This window comes from Hyalella azteca, unplaced genomic scaffold, assembly GCF_000764305.2.
Source record: "Hyalella azteca isolate HAZT.00-mixed unplaced genomic scaffold, Hazt_2.0.2 contig12821, whole genome shotgun sequence".
Classification (NCBI taxonomy): Eukaryota; Metazoa; Arthropoda; class Malacostraca; order Amphipoda; family Hyalellidae; genus Hyalella; species Hyalella azteca.
In genome coordinates, this window is record NW_025942766.1 from 1 (window position 1) to 14,119 (window position 14,119).

General features: G+C 38.2%; 1 protein-coding gene across 1 annotated transcript; it reads left to right on the forward strand.

Moving 5' to 3' along the window:
- Positions 1–1,940: 1,940 nt before the first annotated feature.
- On the forward strand, positions 1,941–13,639 carry LOC108667171 (centromere/kinetochore protein zw10 homolog; the record flags this gene model as incomplete). The annotated part of the gene is made up of 7 exons (XM_018154161.2): positions 1,941–2,032; positions 2,428–2,603; positions 3,387–3,456; positions 6,059–6,207; positions 7,303–7,416; positions 11,767–11,932; positions 12,629–13,639. Coding segments are annotated over 7 exons (1,053 nt in total), but the record flags the coding sequence as incomplete, so codon positions are not given.
- Positions 13,640–14,119: the final 480 nt, after the last annotated feature.

Genomic DNA, 14,119 nt, shown 5'->3' on the forward strand with positions numbered 1-14,119 from the left:
GGGCCGCTGTAGCGCAGTGGTTATAGGGCCGCTGTATGCGCAGTGACGACGGTAGAGCGGCACCGAGACGGAGGAGCTAGGCGTGGGTTCGAGCCCCGGGAAGCTCATATAATATCTCGGGTGTTGCTAGTGGACGGCGCTTAGTCACCGTCAAAAAGGTGGTGCTTTCAGCATGGCCTTGGGTGTGTGTCCCTAAACACTCTGGGGGGGATCTTAGGGTCTGGGTATGTTAAGGTCATGGCGCTGTACTATTAGAAGTACTTACAAGTTTCCAATTCCATCTGCTATTCACTATCGTCTCTTAGAGCTAAACTCACCACTCATAGATGAGAAAAATATAACTCAGTACTCACTGCAGTGAGTGATAGAGTGCGCATTTTCTCGTCGACGAAAACGTGAAGTCATGGACTGACAGACGGACGGACATGACGAGCACAATGGGGCATTTTTTCCATAAATGAGAAAATGCGCTAAAAAGCCGCCACGTTTTCTCTTTGGTATTACCGCCCTTGTTCCCGTAACAGTTCCTTCTCTGCTTTACCTCTTTGTTGTTAAGGAGACTATTATACTTATTTTTGGGTGTGAATTTTAATCTGTAAATTGCTAACCTTGCTTTGAAGTCAATTTGTCACACCACATCTTTTCTCTGCACAAACTTTTCTGATATTTTACTCTTAAAACTATGTTTTTACTTATAAAATAACACTTTCACTTCTAACATCTAAATTTATTCATAATAATTCCTCAGTGAATAAATTTTTTTATAGCTTCTGCTTATAAATTTCAATGCGTTACTAACAAAATAAATTTCTTGTCCAAAACGATTTCAAATTGACGTGCATTTGCTTAACTCTCTTAGCCAATGCCTGCTCATTAAGGAATAATTTTCCAATGTCAACGGACAAGTGTAATTATTTTATTTAATTATATTAATTATCCTGTTTCGTTGCTTTTCATTAAATTGCCTCGTAACCGCCACACTAACCGCTGTCGCTTTCCCCTCGCTGCTACTGAACTGCTGGACTACAGGACCTACTGCCTCAGGTGAGATCCTGCCTGAGTTTTCCCGTCTAAGGGTACGCACACAGTGAAAGCAGGTTGCCAGCGTGCTGGTTACCTGCTCAGGCTGGCGCCTGAAACCATAGAATACAGAAGCCTATTTGTACAGGTTTTCACTGTGAACACTTACATTATTATCCTATGTTCATTCTTGTGGCAGGTTGGAGCAGGTTGCCCGCGCGGGCAAACCTGCTTCCACTGTGTGCGTACCCTAACGTCGCTCCAGCGTCTAAATAGCTCTTTTGGAGACAAAATCTTGATTTTAATCCCTTAATAAAAAATTAATTTGTGCTTCTTAAATAATTTTACATTGTCAAATTAATGTAAATTTAGTACGAGAAATATTTGTGACAAAATATCTAATTTATGTACGAATATACGAGCAATAATGCAATATTTGTGCAGCTAGTGATATTTGTGTAGCTAGTGTTGCTATGGCTAGTGTAATTCATACAAACTCAACTGACCTAAACCTGATGATAGTATCGCTTTTATCTAGCTTCCTATATCACAAGCTAACCATGTAGGTATCTACCTTTAGAGTTTTAGAGTTTAGTTTTATTTCAACTCCAATATTATTCTTTATTATTGAGAATCCTTACTTTGCTTATGTTAAGAATTGTTTCTCAATAAATCACGTGTCCTGTCATTTATTAAAGTGATTAAACTCAGAGACCACTGAAGTTTGTGCCTTGATGAGCTCTAATGAAAAAAAATCCAGCGTCATCATAATCTCAGTGTTACGTTGGACATGTTCATGGCTGGTGAATAATCCACTAAGTTGTTTTTAAGCCCTAACCTTAACCCAACCAATAACCTGTGTTACAGTTGCCAATGTTGGCACTAGGTACAATTAATGTGCAATTTATTAATAATTACAGGACACCAGCGGGGTTAGACTCGAGAAGAGCACGCTGAGGCTGGAGAAGCTGCTATCTGCCAAAACTTTCCACATGCCTCCATGTCAAGTCAGGTAAGTTAGGCAGCCAAAAGATTTAGTCTAGGCATTTTTGCACCTACTTTTTTGCACCGTGTAATATCGAGAAAGTGGAAGGCAGAAAACTGTTAACATAAGTTAATGGCAGTACGGCAAAGCTATGAGAATCTATGTTCGTGTGAACCGCACTTCTTAAAATAAGTTGAAAAGCAAGTACCCTTGTCGTGTATCTATTCAGAATCTATGTTCGTGTGAACCGAATAAGTTGAAAAGGAACAAGACTTGTGTATCTATTCAGTATCTATGTTCGTGTGAACCACACTTCAGTTGAAAAGCAAGTAACCTTTTCGTGTATCTATTCAGAATCTATGTTCGTGTGAACCGCCCTTCTTAAAATAAGTTGAAAAGCTAACACCCTTGTCATATTTCAGCGCTAGTGCCGTGGCGCTGGTGGATCTGCTGCACGAGAGCCTGGAGGAGGCGTGCTGTAGCAGCGCTCAGTACGCCGGTCGTCTGGTGTGCACTGTACGCAACTTGCTCACGCTGTACCTGAGCGTGGCACCTGTTGCGCATGCGCATACCCTCGACACCATACCCCAACATGCCGGTCTGTTGATGTCGTGCGCTTAGTCTTATCTTAAGTTCAGAGTTGACATACCCCAACATGCCGGTCTGTTGATGTCGTGCGCTTAGTCTTATCTTAAGTTAAGAGTTGACATACCCTCGACGCCATACCTCAACATGCCGGTCTGTTGATGTCGTGCGCTTAGTCTCATATAAAGTTCAGAGTTGACGAGAAACATATGTCATGTTTAGGTAAAATACTTTAGAAGCTAAGTGAGTTATTCTGATTTTTTTTATAATCACGAGGAGTTTAAGGGTTAAAGTCATTATGGAAATAATGGTAGTACAAAAGATGTTTTTCGTTGCGGGTAGTTAGTTTGATCACATGAAGCATTATTCTCAATTATTACTTTTTTGTTATAACAGTAAAATTGTTTTACTTTTCATGTGTGATCTGATTAATCTGGTGATTAATATAGAGGCGAATCTCTTCTGTCTTCATGTATCATGAAGTTAAAACGATTTAAAGGAATTGAATGATACACACGATTCTCAAGTATTACGTACATTTTCATTATCTTTGACTATACTTGGATACGCAATTTGACTCATGGTGGTTCTCGCGTTTAAAAAACGGCCTGCCTTGTGTAATAATTGATTCACCTGTTATTCGTATTCGTATACGCTATTTGAATCGTGGTTCTCATATCTTAAAACACTGCCTGCCTTGTGTAATAATTAATTTTTTGTGAATCTGATTTCACCTGTTCTACTTTCTTCCACATTTTTAGCGTATCAAAGGTATAATTTTTATTCTTATTACCAGCCTTGCTTCACAACAACAGCATGTACATCGCCACACACGCCTCTCTGCTGGGCCACCAGTACAAGAACAGGTAATGTTTTGCCCTAAAGTGCATGCACTGAAATCAAGTTGAACAGCTAAGGTGCCGTTACGAAATAGAAATGGCTAATGCCGAGATACCTACTCTAAGAAACTTCAGAAGATGAAGTGCGGAGCAAGTCATAGAATGGTTAACATTCTGAAATTTTGGAGAACCTTTAAAATTTATAATTTAATGCTATCTGATATTTCCTATAGCGTTGACTTCGTTCTACTCGTATTTCTGATTTCTGTCTCATAAGCCTAACGAATTATACTTAGAAAGCTTATCTATGTTAAGAAAAACCCCATTAAAATGCAAAAAAATTGAAACAAATTTCATTATTAATTCAATAACAGTAATTTTAAAATTTTCAGTGATTTCTGTCTCATAAGTTTAACGAAATGGTACTTTGAAAGCCTATCTATGTTAAGAAAGGACCCCATTAAAATGCAAAAAAAATTGAAACAAATTCCATCACTAATTCAATAACAGTAATTTTAAATTTTTCAGTGATTTCTGTCTCATAAGCCTAACGAAACAGTATTTTGAAAAAAAATTCTAACTATCTAAAGAAAAGACCTCTTTAAAATGCAAAAAAATTTAAGCAAATTCCATCACTAATTCAATAACAGTAATTTTAAATTTTTCAGTGATTTCTGTCTCATAAGCCTAACGAATTATACTTAGAAAGCTTATCTATGCTAAGAAAGGACCCCATTAAAAATGCAAAAAGATAGTGAAACAAATTCCATCATTAATTCAATAACGGTAATTTTAAATTTGTCAGACTGCCTGGCCCCCTGCGAGACGCAGGTATCACTAATTCTAAAGAAAATACCTCTTTAAAAATGCAAAAAAATTTGAAACAAATTCCATCACTTATTCAACACCATACCCCAACATGCCGGTCTGTTGATGTCGTGCGCTTAGTCTTATCTTAAGTTCAGAGTTGACATACCCTCGACACCATACCCCAACATGCCGGTCTGTTGATGTCATGCGCTTAGTCTTATATAAAGTTCAGAGTTGACATACCCTCGACACCATACCCCAACATGCCGGTCTGTTGATGTCATGCGCTTAGTCTTATATAAAGTTCAGAGTTGATGAGAAACATGTGTCATGTTTACGTAAAACTACATTAGAAGATAAGAGAGTTGTTCCGATTTTTTTATAATCACGAGGAGTTAAAGGGTTAAAGTCATATTGGAAATAATGGTAGTACGAAAGATGTTTCTTGTTGCGGGTAGTTAGTTTGATCACATGAAGCATTATTCTCAATTATTATCTTTTTATTAAAACAATAAATTATTTTATTTATCATGTGTGATCTTGTGTTGGCAATACTAGGTATGCGTCTTAAAATTTTTATCAAATGAAAAATTGGCTATACCGTGCAGTAATCCAAAATCCGTGATTGATAGACATCAATGATTAATATAGAGGCGAATCTCTTCTGTCTTCATGTATCATAGAGTTTAACCGATTCAAGAGCATTGGATGATATGTACGATTTTCAAGTATTACGTACGTTTTCATTATCTTTGAATATACTCGTATATGCAATTTGACTCGTGGTTCTCATATTTTAAAACACTGCCTGTCTGGTGTAATAATTAATTTTTTGTGACTCTGATTTACCTGTTCTACTTTCTTCCACATTTTTAGCTTAACAAAGCTACAATTTTTGTTCTTATTGCCAGCCTTACTTCACAACAACAGCATGTACATCGCCACCCACGCCTCTCTGCTGGGCCACCAGTACAAGAACAGGTAATGTTTTGCTCTTAAGTGCATGCACCGAAATGAGGTTGAAAACCTAAGGCGTCGTTATGAAATCAAAATGACTAATGCCGAGATAATCTAAGGAACTTCTGGAGACGAAGTGCGGAGCAAGTCATAGAATACTTTACATTGTGAAATTTTAAAAAATCTTGCTAATATATAATTGAATACTCTCTCACACTGATATTCCTATAGCGTTGACTTCATACATTTTCTGATTTCTGTCTCATAAGCCTAACGAAATGGTACTTTGAAAGCCTATCTATCTAAAGAAAGGACCTCTTTAAAATGCGAAAAAATTGAAACAAATTTCATCACTAATTCTATAACAGTAATTTTAAATTTTTCAGTGATTTCTGTCTCATAAGCCTAACGAAATGGTAGGTACTTCGAAAAAAAATTTCATCACTAATTCTATAACAGTAATTTTAAATTTTTCAGTGATTTCTGTCTCATAAGCCTAACGAAACAGTACTTTGAAAGCCTAACTATCTAAAGAAAGTACCCCATTAAAATTGCAAAAAGATAGTGAAACAAATTCCATCTGTAATTCATTACGGTAATTTTAAAATTTTCAGTGATTTCTGTCTCATAAGCCTAACGAAATGGTACTTCGAAAGCCTAACTATCTAAAGAAAGGACCCCATTAAAAATGCAAAAAAATTGAAACCAATTCCATCACTAATTCAATAAAGGAAATTTTTATTCCATAACGAATTATACTTAGAAAGCTTATCTATGTTAAGAAAGGACCCCATTAAAATTGCAAAAGATATTGAAACAAATTTCATCACTAATTCAATAACGATAATTTTAAATTTGTCAGACTGCCTGGCCCCCTGCGAGACACAGGCTCCTGTGCCCTGACGTTCACTGACCTAGCGTATGAGATCAGGCAAGCAGGCAGCGATGTGTTCTGCAGAGCCATGCAGGCGCACAAGAAGGCGCTGCTTGACACCATCGCTCAGGCACAAGGTGCCAATGCTTCGGGTCTTTTCCAGAATAACCATTAAATTATGATCAATTATGTTAAATTATGTTCATTATGTTAATTATGATAAATTATGTTCAATATGTTAAATTATGTTCATTATGTTGAATTATGTTCATTATGTTAAATTATGTTCATTATGTTATATTATGTTCATTATGCTCATTATGTTAAATTATGTTCATTATGTTAAATTATGTTCAATATGTTAAATTATGTTCATTATGTTGAATTATGTTCATTATGTTAAATTATGTTCATTATGTTATATTATGTTCAGTATGTTGAATTATGCATTATGTTCATTGTTATATTATGTTCATTATGCTCATTATGTTCATTATGTTAAATTATGTTCAATATGTTAAATTATGTTCATTATGTCAATTTATGCTCATTATGTTCATCATGTTAAATTGTGTTCATTGTGTTAAATTATGTTCATTACCGGTATGTTAAATTATGTTAATTATGTTTGATTATTTTCATTAGGTTAATTTATGTTCATTATGTTAAATTATGTTCATTATCTTCATAATGTTATATTATGTTCAATATGTTGAATTATGCAGTTGTGTAGTCAAGATTATTCTGCGAGTACATAGAAAATTTACATTTTACTGAGCATGTTGTTTTCCAAACGTGCCTCATCCCTTCATCTCAGATGGACTTGCCTTGCCCTGAGACCTCAATCATCCTCAATATTAATCAAAGATAAAATATTGCTGAAAATTTCATTATGCTTAAATTCAAAAGTTTTATTATTTTTTCTCCATTGTGCATTGCAAAAATTAATGCTTCTCTTGCTACAAATAACAGAATTTTTTGAAACGGATATGGTCCCGGTTATGAAAGTTTTTTTCAATTCTCTAGCATTCAAGTAGTCGGTTAGTAACCGCCGGAAACAAGCTAAATACACTAATCATAGATAAGAAAATAGAGCGTAAATACTTACGTTCACTTAACGAATTTTTAAAGTATAGACCCTGATGATTAAATGAGACAGCTCTTTTCTTGTAATGATATTCCCATCCTAGTTATTTAATGATGGGAGCTTAATAAATCTATCGTGTTTGAAGGGTTCGGGGAAGTGGCATCAGACGTCGGTGTACGACAGTGCCTGCAGCAGCTACAGCAGCTACGTAACGTGTGGCACGGCGTCCTGCCTCGCTCTGTCTACCACAAGGCTGTCGGTGAGACGTTGTAAATTAAATTTAAGTTTGCCTTGCCACACAAGACGTTGTAAATTAAATTTAAGTTTGCCTTGCAACACAAGACGTTGTAAATTAAATTTAAGTTTGCCTTGCCACACAAGACGTTGTAAATTAAATTTGAGGTTGCCTTGCCACACAAGACGTTGTACATTAAATTTAGTACCGTTCTTCTCATACCAATGTACAGCTACGTAACGTGTGGCACGGAGTCTTGCCTGGCTCCGTCTACCACAAGGCTGTCGGTGAGAGACCGCCTGTTTTTCCGTAACTCCTGACGATTATCATGTGCATACAGACTACTTACCCAGATTAGTCTTGCTAGGACCAAATATTTTTATAAATAGTTCTTTTCTTCAGGGCATGTAAAATAAGGCACATATTACGGTATGTTAAATGTCTACCACAAGGCCGTCGGTGAGAGACCGCCTGCTTCTCCGTAACTCCTGACGATTATCATGTTCATAAGACTTCTTACCCAGATTAGTCTTGCTAGAACCAAATATTTTTATAAATAGTTCTTTTCTTCAGAGCATGTAAATTAAGGCACGTTTCTACATGACATAATTTTATATTATGTTATATGTTTACCACAAGGCCGTTGGTGAGAGACCGCCTGCTTCTCCGTAACTCCTGACGCTTATCATGTTCATACAGACTATTACCCAGATTAGTCTTGCTAGAACCAAATATTTTTTTATGAAACGTTTGTTTTTTTCAGAGAATGTAAATTAAGGAACATTTTACGTGACATGATTTTATTTATGTTATTTGTTAATATGTGACAACTGAGATATTATTATTTGAAGTACCGGTAGTACCTTTGCATATTATATGTTGTGTAATTCTGAAATTGCAATGTAAGAAATAATGATTGGCTGACGAACTTACGATCTCTTAACTTTTTTGAAAGTATAGTGAACGTAAGTACTTACGCTCTATTTTCTTGTCTATGATTGGTGGATATTGCTTGAAAGGCCGTCAATGATTGGCTGATGAACTTACGATCTCTTAACTTTTTTTGAAACTATAGGCCCTGGTAGGTTCTTGGGCAGAGGCGCTGGGTGTGAACTGGCTTATATATGTACAGCGGGAATGCAAGGAAAGAAGCTGAGTGCTTTATGTGTGATAAGAGGGGGATGAACGGGTACATGTGGTGATGGAATGTGAGTTGTATGAGGCAAAGGGACAGGTAATGATGGAAGTTATTATGAGTAATGGAAGAAATGGGGTGATGTATCAGAAAATATGTGGAGAATGTATTGCAGTGATGTGGATTTGTCAGAGAGAGCAATTGTGGTTATCGTTAAAAAAATATATCGTTAAAAAAATATAAAATATCGTTAAAAAAAATATCGTTAAAATATCGTTAAAATATAAAAATATCGTTGAAAAAATATATAACTGAGTACTCACTGAAGTGAGTGACAGAGAGCGCTTTTTCTCGTCGACGAAAACTTGAAGTCACGGACAGACAGACGGACGGACATGACGAGCACAATAGGGCATTTCTTCCATAAATGAGAAAATGCGCTAAAAAGGGGTTCCTAACCATAAGGCATGAATGACCTGACAAAATTTCAAACTATTAGTCAGCGAACGACGAAATAAATCAACAAAACTCTTATTACATAATCCCATAAAATAAACATTAATCGTTATTAATGTTCATATTACGGGATTAATTTAATCCCCCATTAATCCCATCTTCGTTAAAGCCCTTTACATCGCTGTTAACATGAGGATTATTACTTGCCAATTATCAATTATAGATTGCTATTTATTATTATGATGAAATTGTAATTCTATTTCACATTATTTTGTAATTTGTAATATTAATATTATTAATATTAATAACGCTTAATCATCAACGAACTTCCGATCTGAAAATTAGTTCAACCGAAATGAAATGGGGTTAGTGATATGAAACGTGTGCGAATATTTTCAGGTAATGAAGCCTATGAACTTTACAAGCTTAACAAGCAATTTTTCACTCTACATATTCATCGATAGCTTTCATCGTCACCAAGTTTACGGTTTGACATCTGTAATGATTCCCAATAGGATAATAAAAAAAGTGAAAACATCTGAAAACATTTTTCTTTTCACGAGGCTCCGTTTGAAAGGAATAGGTTCTCTTGTGTTTACCGTTTAACAATTGCCTTTATTGATGCGAGTTAATTTACAAAATGATCCATATGTGTTTTTTTTTTAATTTTTATACGGTGATACTTTTCAGTTTGAAATTACTACAACAGAAGAACGTTTAGCGTCGTAGTAATTAGGATCAACATTAAACAGTCCACGGATATCACACATGTAATTTAACTACCTTTTGTGCTTCCGAATAAGCAAACCTTAAGCTTTCACTTACGCTATTGATTGCCGCAAAAATCTTCGTTGTGTAATCTGAGTATAAAACGTTTTTAAAATACTGGCAAAAGAACTTTATTTCATGTGGTACCAAAAGTTTTCCTGAAACTTGTGGCTGAAGTCCACCAAGAAGGCAGCTGTGCAAGCTGCCGTGAAGATCAGACTGTAAACACATCGGCAGATGCGGTGAAAGCTTTTAGCTTTTTCTCCGCTGTACGAAGCAGGTTAACAATTCATGGGAATTACGATGGTGCTCAGACTAACAATATTACTCGTGCGTCTTACATTGCACACATTAGCGCGTCTTACATTGCACACATTAGCGCGTCTTACATTGCACACACTAGCGCGTCTTACGTTGCACACACTAGCGACGCTCGACCGCTGCACGCTTGCATCATACAAATCAATAATCACAGGAGCTTTGGCATCCACAGCAGGAGTCCCTACGTCTGCAGCAACACACTGAAGCTTGATGATGAGCACTTGACGGTAGAGAGCAGGGGTCCGCATGACAAGCCGGAGCAGCAGGTATCACGGGACGATAGCACGGTTGACCGATCTCCTGTCCCGTCACACAACGCGGACAGCTCTACATGCCTTAGCATTCGTCCGAACAATCGAACATTTCATCATTCGCACTCGAGACGACCATTTTACCCTTGCGTGATTTCATTTTGATCTCTTTGGCATTAATAGGCGCCTCAGGACTGGTCCGTCGCAGTTTAAGTTTGGTTGCAACTGGTCCAGCCGCTGGCTTGGCTTCTTTCAAGCGCCTCGCCTTAGTCTTCGGCACTTTTCTTATTATCTTTTCGGCATCATTAGGCGCCTCAGGACTGGCCCGTCGCAGTTTAGGTTTGGTTGCGCCTGGTCCTGCCGCTGGCTTGGCTTCTTTCAAGCGCTTCGCCTTAGTCTTCGGCACTTTTCTTATGATCTTTTTGGCATCATTAGGCGCCTCAGGACTGGTCCGTCGCAGTTTAGGTTTGGTTGCGCCTGGTCCAGCCGCTGGCGCTACCCAGCGGCTGGAGGACAGACAGACAGACGGACATGGCGAGCACAATAGTGCATTTTTTTCCATAAATGAGAAAATGCGCTAGAAAGGTAAGAGAGAGTGTGGAAGCTGGTAGTAATAGTGTTTTGAGGAGTGTTGAAGAAAAACAGCATAAAAATCATTAAATTTTAATTTACACAATTACAAATATTTATACTTTTTTCAATTCAAATGTCAATGCTATAGACAGAGGTGATGTTATTGCGCTCTTAGGATCTCTCAGAAAATACGTTTTTCTGTAATTGAACATATGTGGCTAGTGTGCTGACTGTACTTAGTTGAAGTCTTCATACTCCCAGTTCTAGCCATAGGAGGGAAAACACTTTTTTTGTCACATCACTGTCTAAGACGGAGTGTTGTGGCAAGAAAGCTTATAAACTTACGATAAAGTAAGCTATTGTAATCTCTTGTTCGGAAAATTTTCCGTAAATAAAGTTGAATGTCAATGCATTAGATACGGTATTTATTTAAGGTTTGAGACGAGCCTTAAAACCTTCGTGCGCTTGAATTTCTAAGGATGACTCGTGTTCCTTTTCCTTCTTTGGTTGGAATCCAGCTCTACCTGTCAAATGATGTCGTGCAATTGTTGCATTGGCAGGAACTTTGCCGAACTCACTTCGTGAGCTTGAATTTCTAAGGATGACTCGTGTTTCCTTTCCTTCTTTGGTTTGAATCCAGCTCTACGGGTCAAAATGATGTCATGCAATTGTTGCATTGGCAGGAACTTTGCTGAACTCACTTCGTGAGTTTGAATTTCTAAGGATGACTCGTGTTTCCTTTCCTTCTTTGGTTGGAATCCAGCTGTACGGGTCAAATGATGTCATGCAATTACTCGTGTTTTCTTTTTTTCTTTGGATTGAATCCAGCTGTACGGGCCAAATGATGTCATGGAATTGTTGCATTGGCAGGAACTTTGCTGAACTCGGTGGTGAGGGAGCTCATCGACAGGACTCTGAGTCTCGAGGACATCTCCGAGACCTCGGCTCAGGCTCTCTGCGCTGTCTTTGTGCTGCTGGAGGATGGTGCCCCCAGCCTCTTCCCAGTCAGTATCCCAAATCTTCAAAAGTATCCTTAGTCAGTGTTTCTTATCTGTGTGCTTCTACGGAAATGTATTATTTTTATGAAAAGCCTTCTTGTCCAGTGTACCATATTTGCGGGCATTTATTTAACTTAAATGGGCATCCCATTTGATATAACACTACTTTGGACAGATTTTTAGTCTGTTCTACCATTTGTGTTGGGTTATGTCATTGAGTGTGTAATTTGATAATGCTTCTGGCCAGTCAGTGTAATATTTCTGTGGGCTTTTTCCCATTCAGTGTACCTTTCTGTGCTGGTCTTTTCGGTCCGTTTACCATGCTCTTTCCAGTCAGTGTATCATGTCTGTAGGCCTCTTCCCAGTCTGTGTTGGATTTCTGATGGGGAGGTCCAAGTTCAGTGTGCCTCAGGAGATTGGATAAAGTTGAACCATATTTTATTTGCAAACCTACCGATCACGTTATAGGAACTTGTTTCATCCGGACTTAAATGTTTCATTATCTAGCTATCTTCTGAAATTAAAAATTTCGTTCTCAGTTTTCCTACTTGGTAATTAATTAAAAGACTGGGGCACATGTGAGTTTTTTGTAAAAAGATTAGTTTTCGCGAAGCAAAGGATGCCTAATAGTTTGTGTTATATCCTGATACTCCAACAATCATTGAATAAATTACCCCAAAAAACTAATCTTAGAATGCTGACAAATTCAATAAATTCAATTTCTGACGCTGTGTTGTACCTTCCGTGTTATCGGACGAGCCACTGAGCCGTCACGTGCCAGGCTCCCCTCCTGTGACGAGGGAAGGACTATGTGGCGTGCGTCTGTGGGGCAAGTTCCTCGAGCTGAAGGTGGTGCTCAGCGCGAGCCTCCAGCAGCTGGAAGATCGCTGGGCGGAGGGAAAAGGTCCCCTGGCCCTATACTTCACGCCTGACCAGGCCAAGGGTCTCATCAGGGCGCTCTTCCAGAACACCGAGAAGAGGGCGCTTCTGCTCGCCAAAATTAAGAGGCCGTCTCAGTGAATGTCGTAGTTTCCTTTGATGTACTCTGAGATACTCTGTCCACGTCAACAGGCGCTCGAGTTTCCGTTGTTATGAATTGACTATTAAATAATATCGGGTGTCATGCAGACATTGGTCAAAGAGCTGTAACTACCTTTAGCTGATGCTTCTTGATCACAAAGCCACATCTGAGCAATTTTGGCGTTTGGAAAACTAAACTACGAGTAGTTCACCAACAACTACGTCCTCTGCTTGGTGCAGAGTCGCCACCCACTTTCGAAAATGGGGAAAAATTAATAACAGAAAGACAAGAAACGGACATCCCTTAAGATTTAACTGGCTAATTACCTGTTACCCCGAGCTTGGGCCACTGCTGGGTTCAGCTATACTGACAATCTCCTAAGGCACACTAAACTACGACCTTCCCAGCAGGAATGGGCCGCTGATTAGAAAATAAGGACAAAAATCTTTCACTGACTGGAGAGAGGCCTACAGACATGGTAAACTGTCTGGGAAACCCCGCAAACATGGTGCACCGAAAAGCTATACCTCCAGAGAGATGGGAACACTGACCGAAAAATTTGCCATTAACACGGTACACTGACTGAGATAAGGCCCAGGTATCAGAATTTGAATGTACATACACTTGCCGCTCATGAATTTTATAATTGAGCCTCGGGCATTGTCATCTTGATTTCAGGGGCCGGATTATCAAAACTTCGTAACTTTTTGTACTTACGACGAAAAAGTTCTGTGGTATGTAAATACACCCTAATTTTAGCATTATCAAAACTTTCGTACGCAAGTCTTAGCTAAAAGTCTAAAAAATTTCCCGCGCAAATGTTTTTATAATACCACCGCTAGTATTACGTTGTCATAGCAACGCCACTCGTAAGTCGATTTTGCGTACTTACGAAGTTTTGAAAATTTGCCATTAACACGGTACACTGACTGAGATAAGGCCCATGGGCCATACTTTCAAAACTCGCTAAGTGAACGTAAGTACTTACGCTCTATTTTCTTGTCTATGATTGGTGGATTTTGCTTGCGTGGCCGTCAATGATTGGCTGATGGACTTACGATCTCTTAACTTTTTTGAAATTATGGGCCCAGGTATCAGAATTTGAATGTACATACACCTGCCGCGCATAAATTTTATAATTGAGCCTCGGGCATTGTCAGCTTGATTTCTGGTCCATTACCGACGACTAGGGCATCTGCATGAA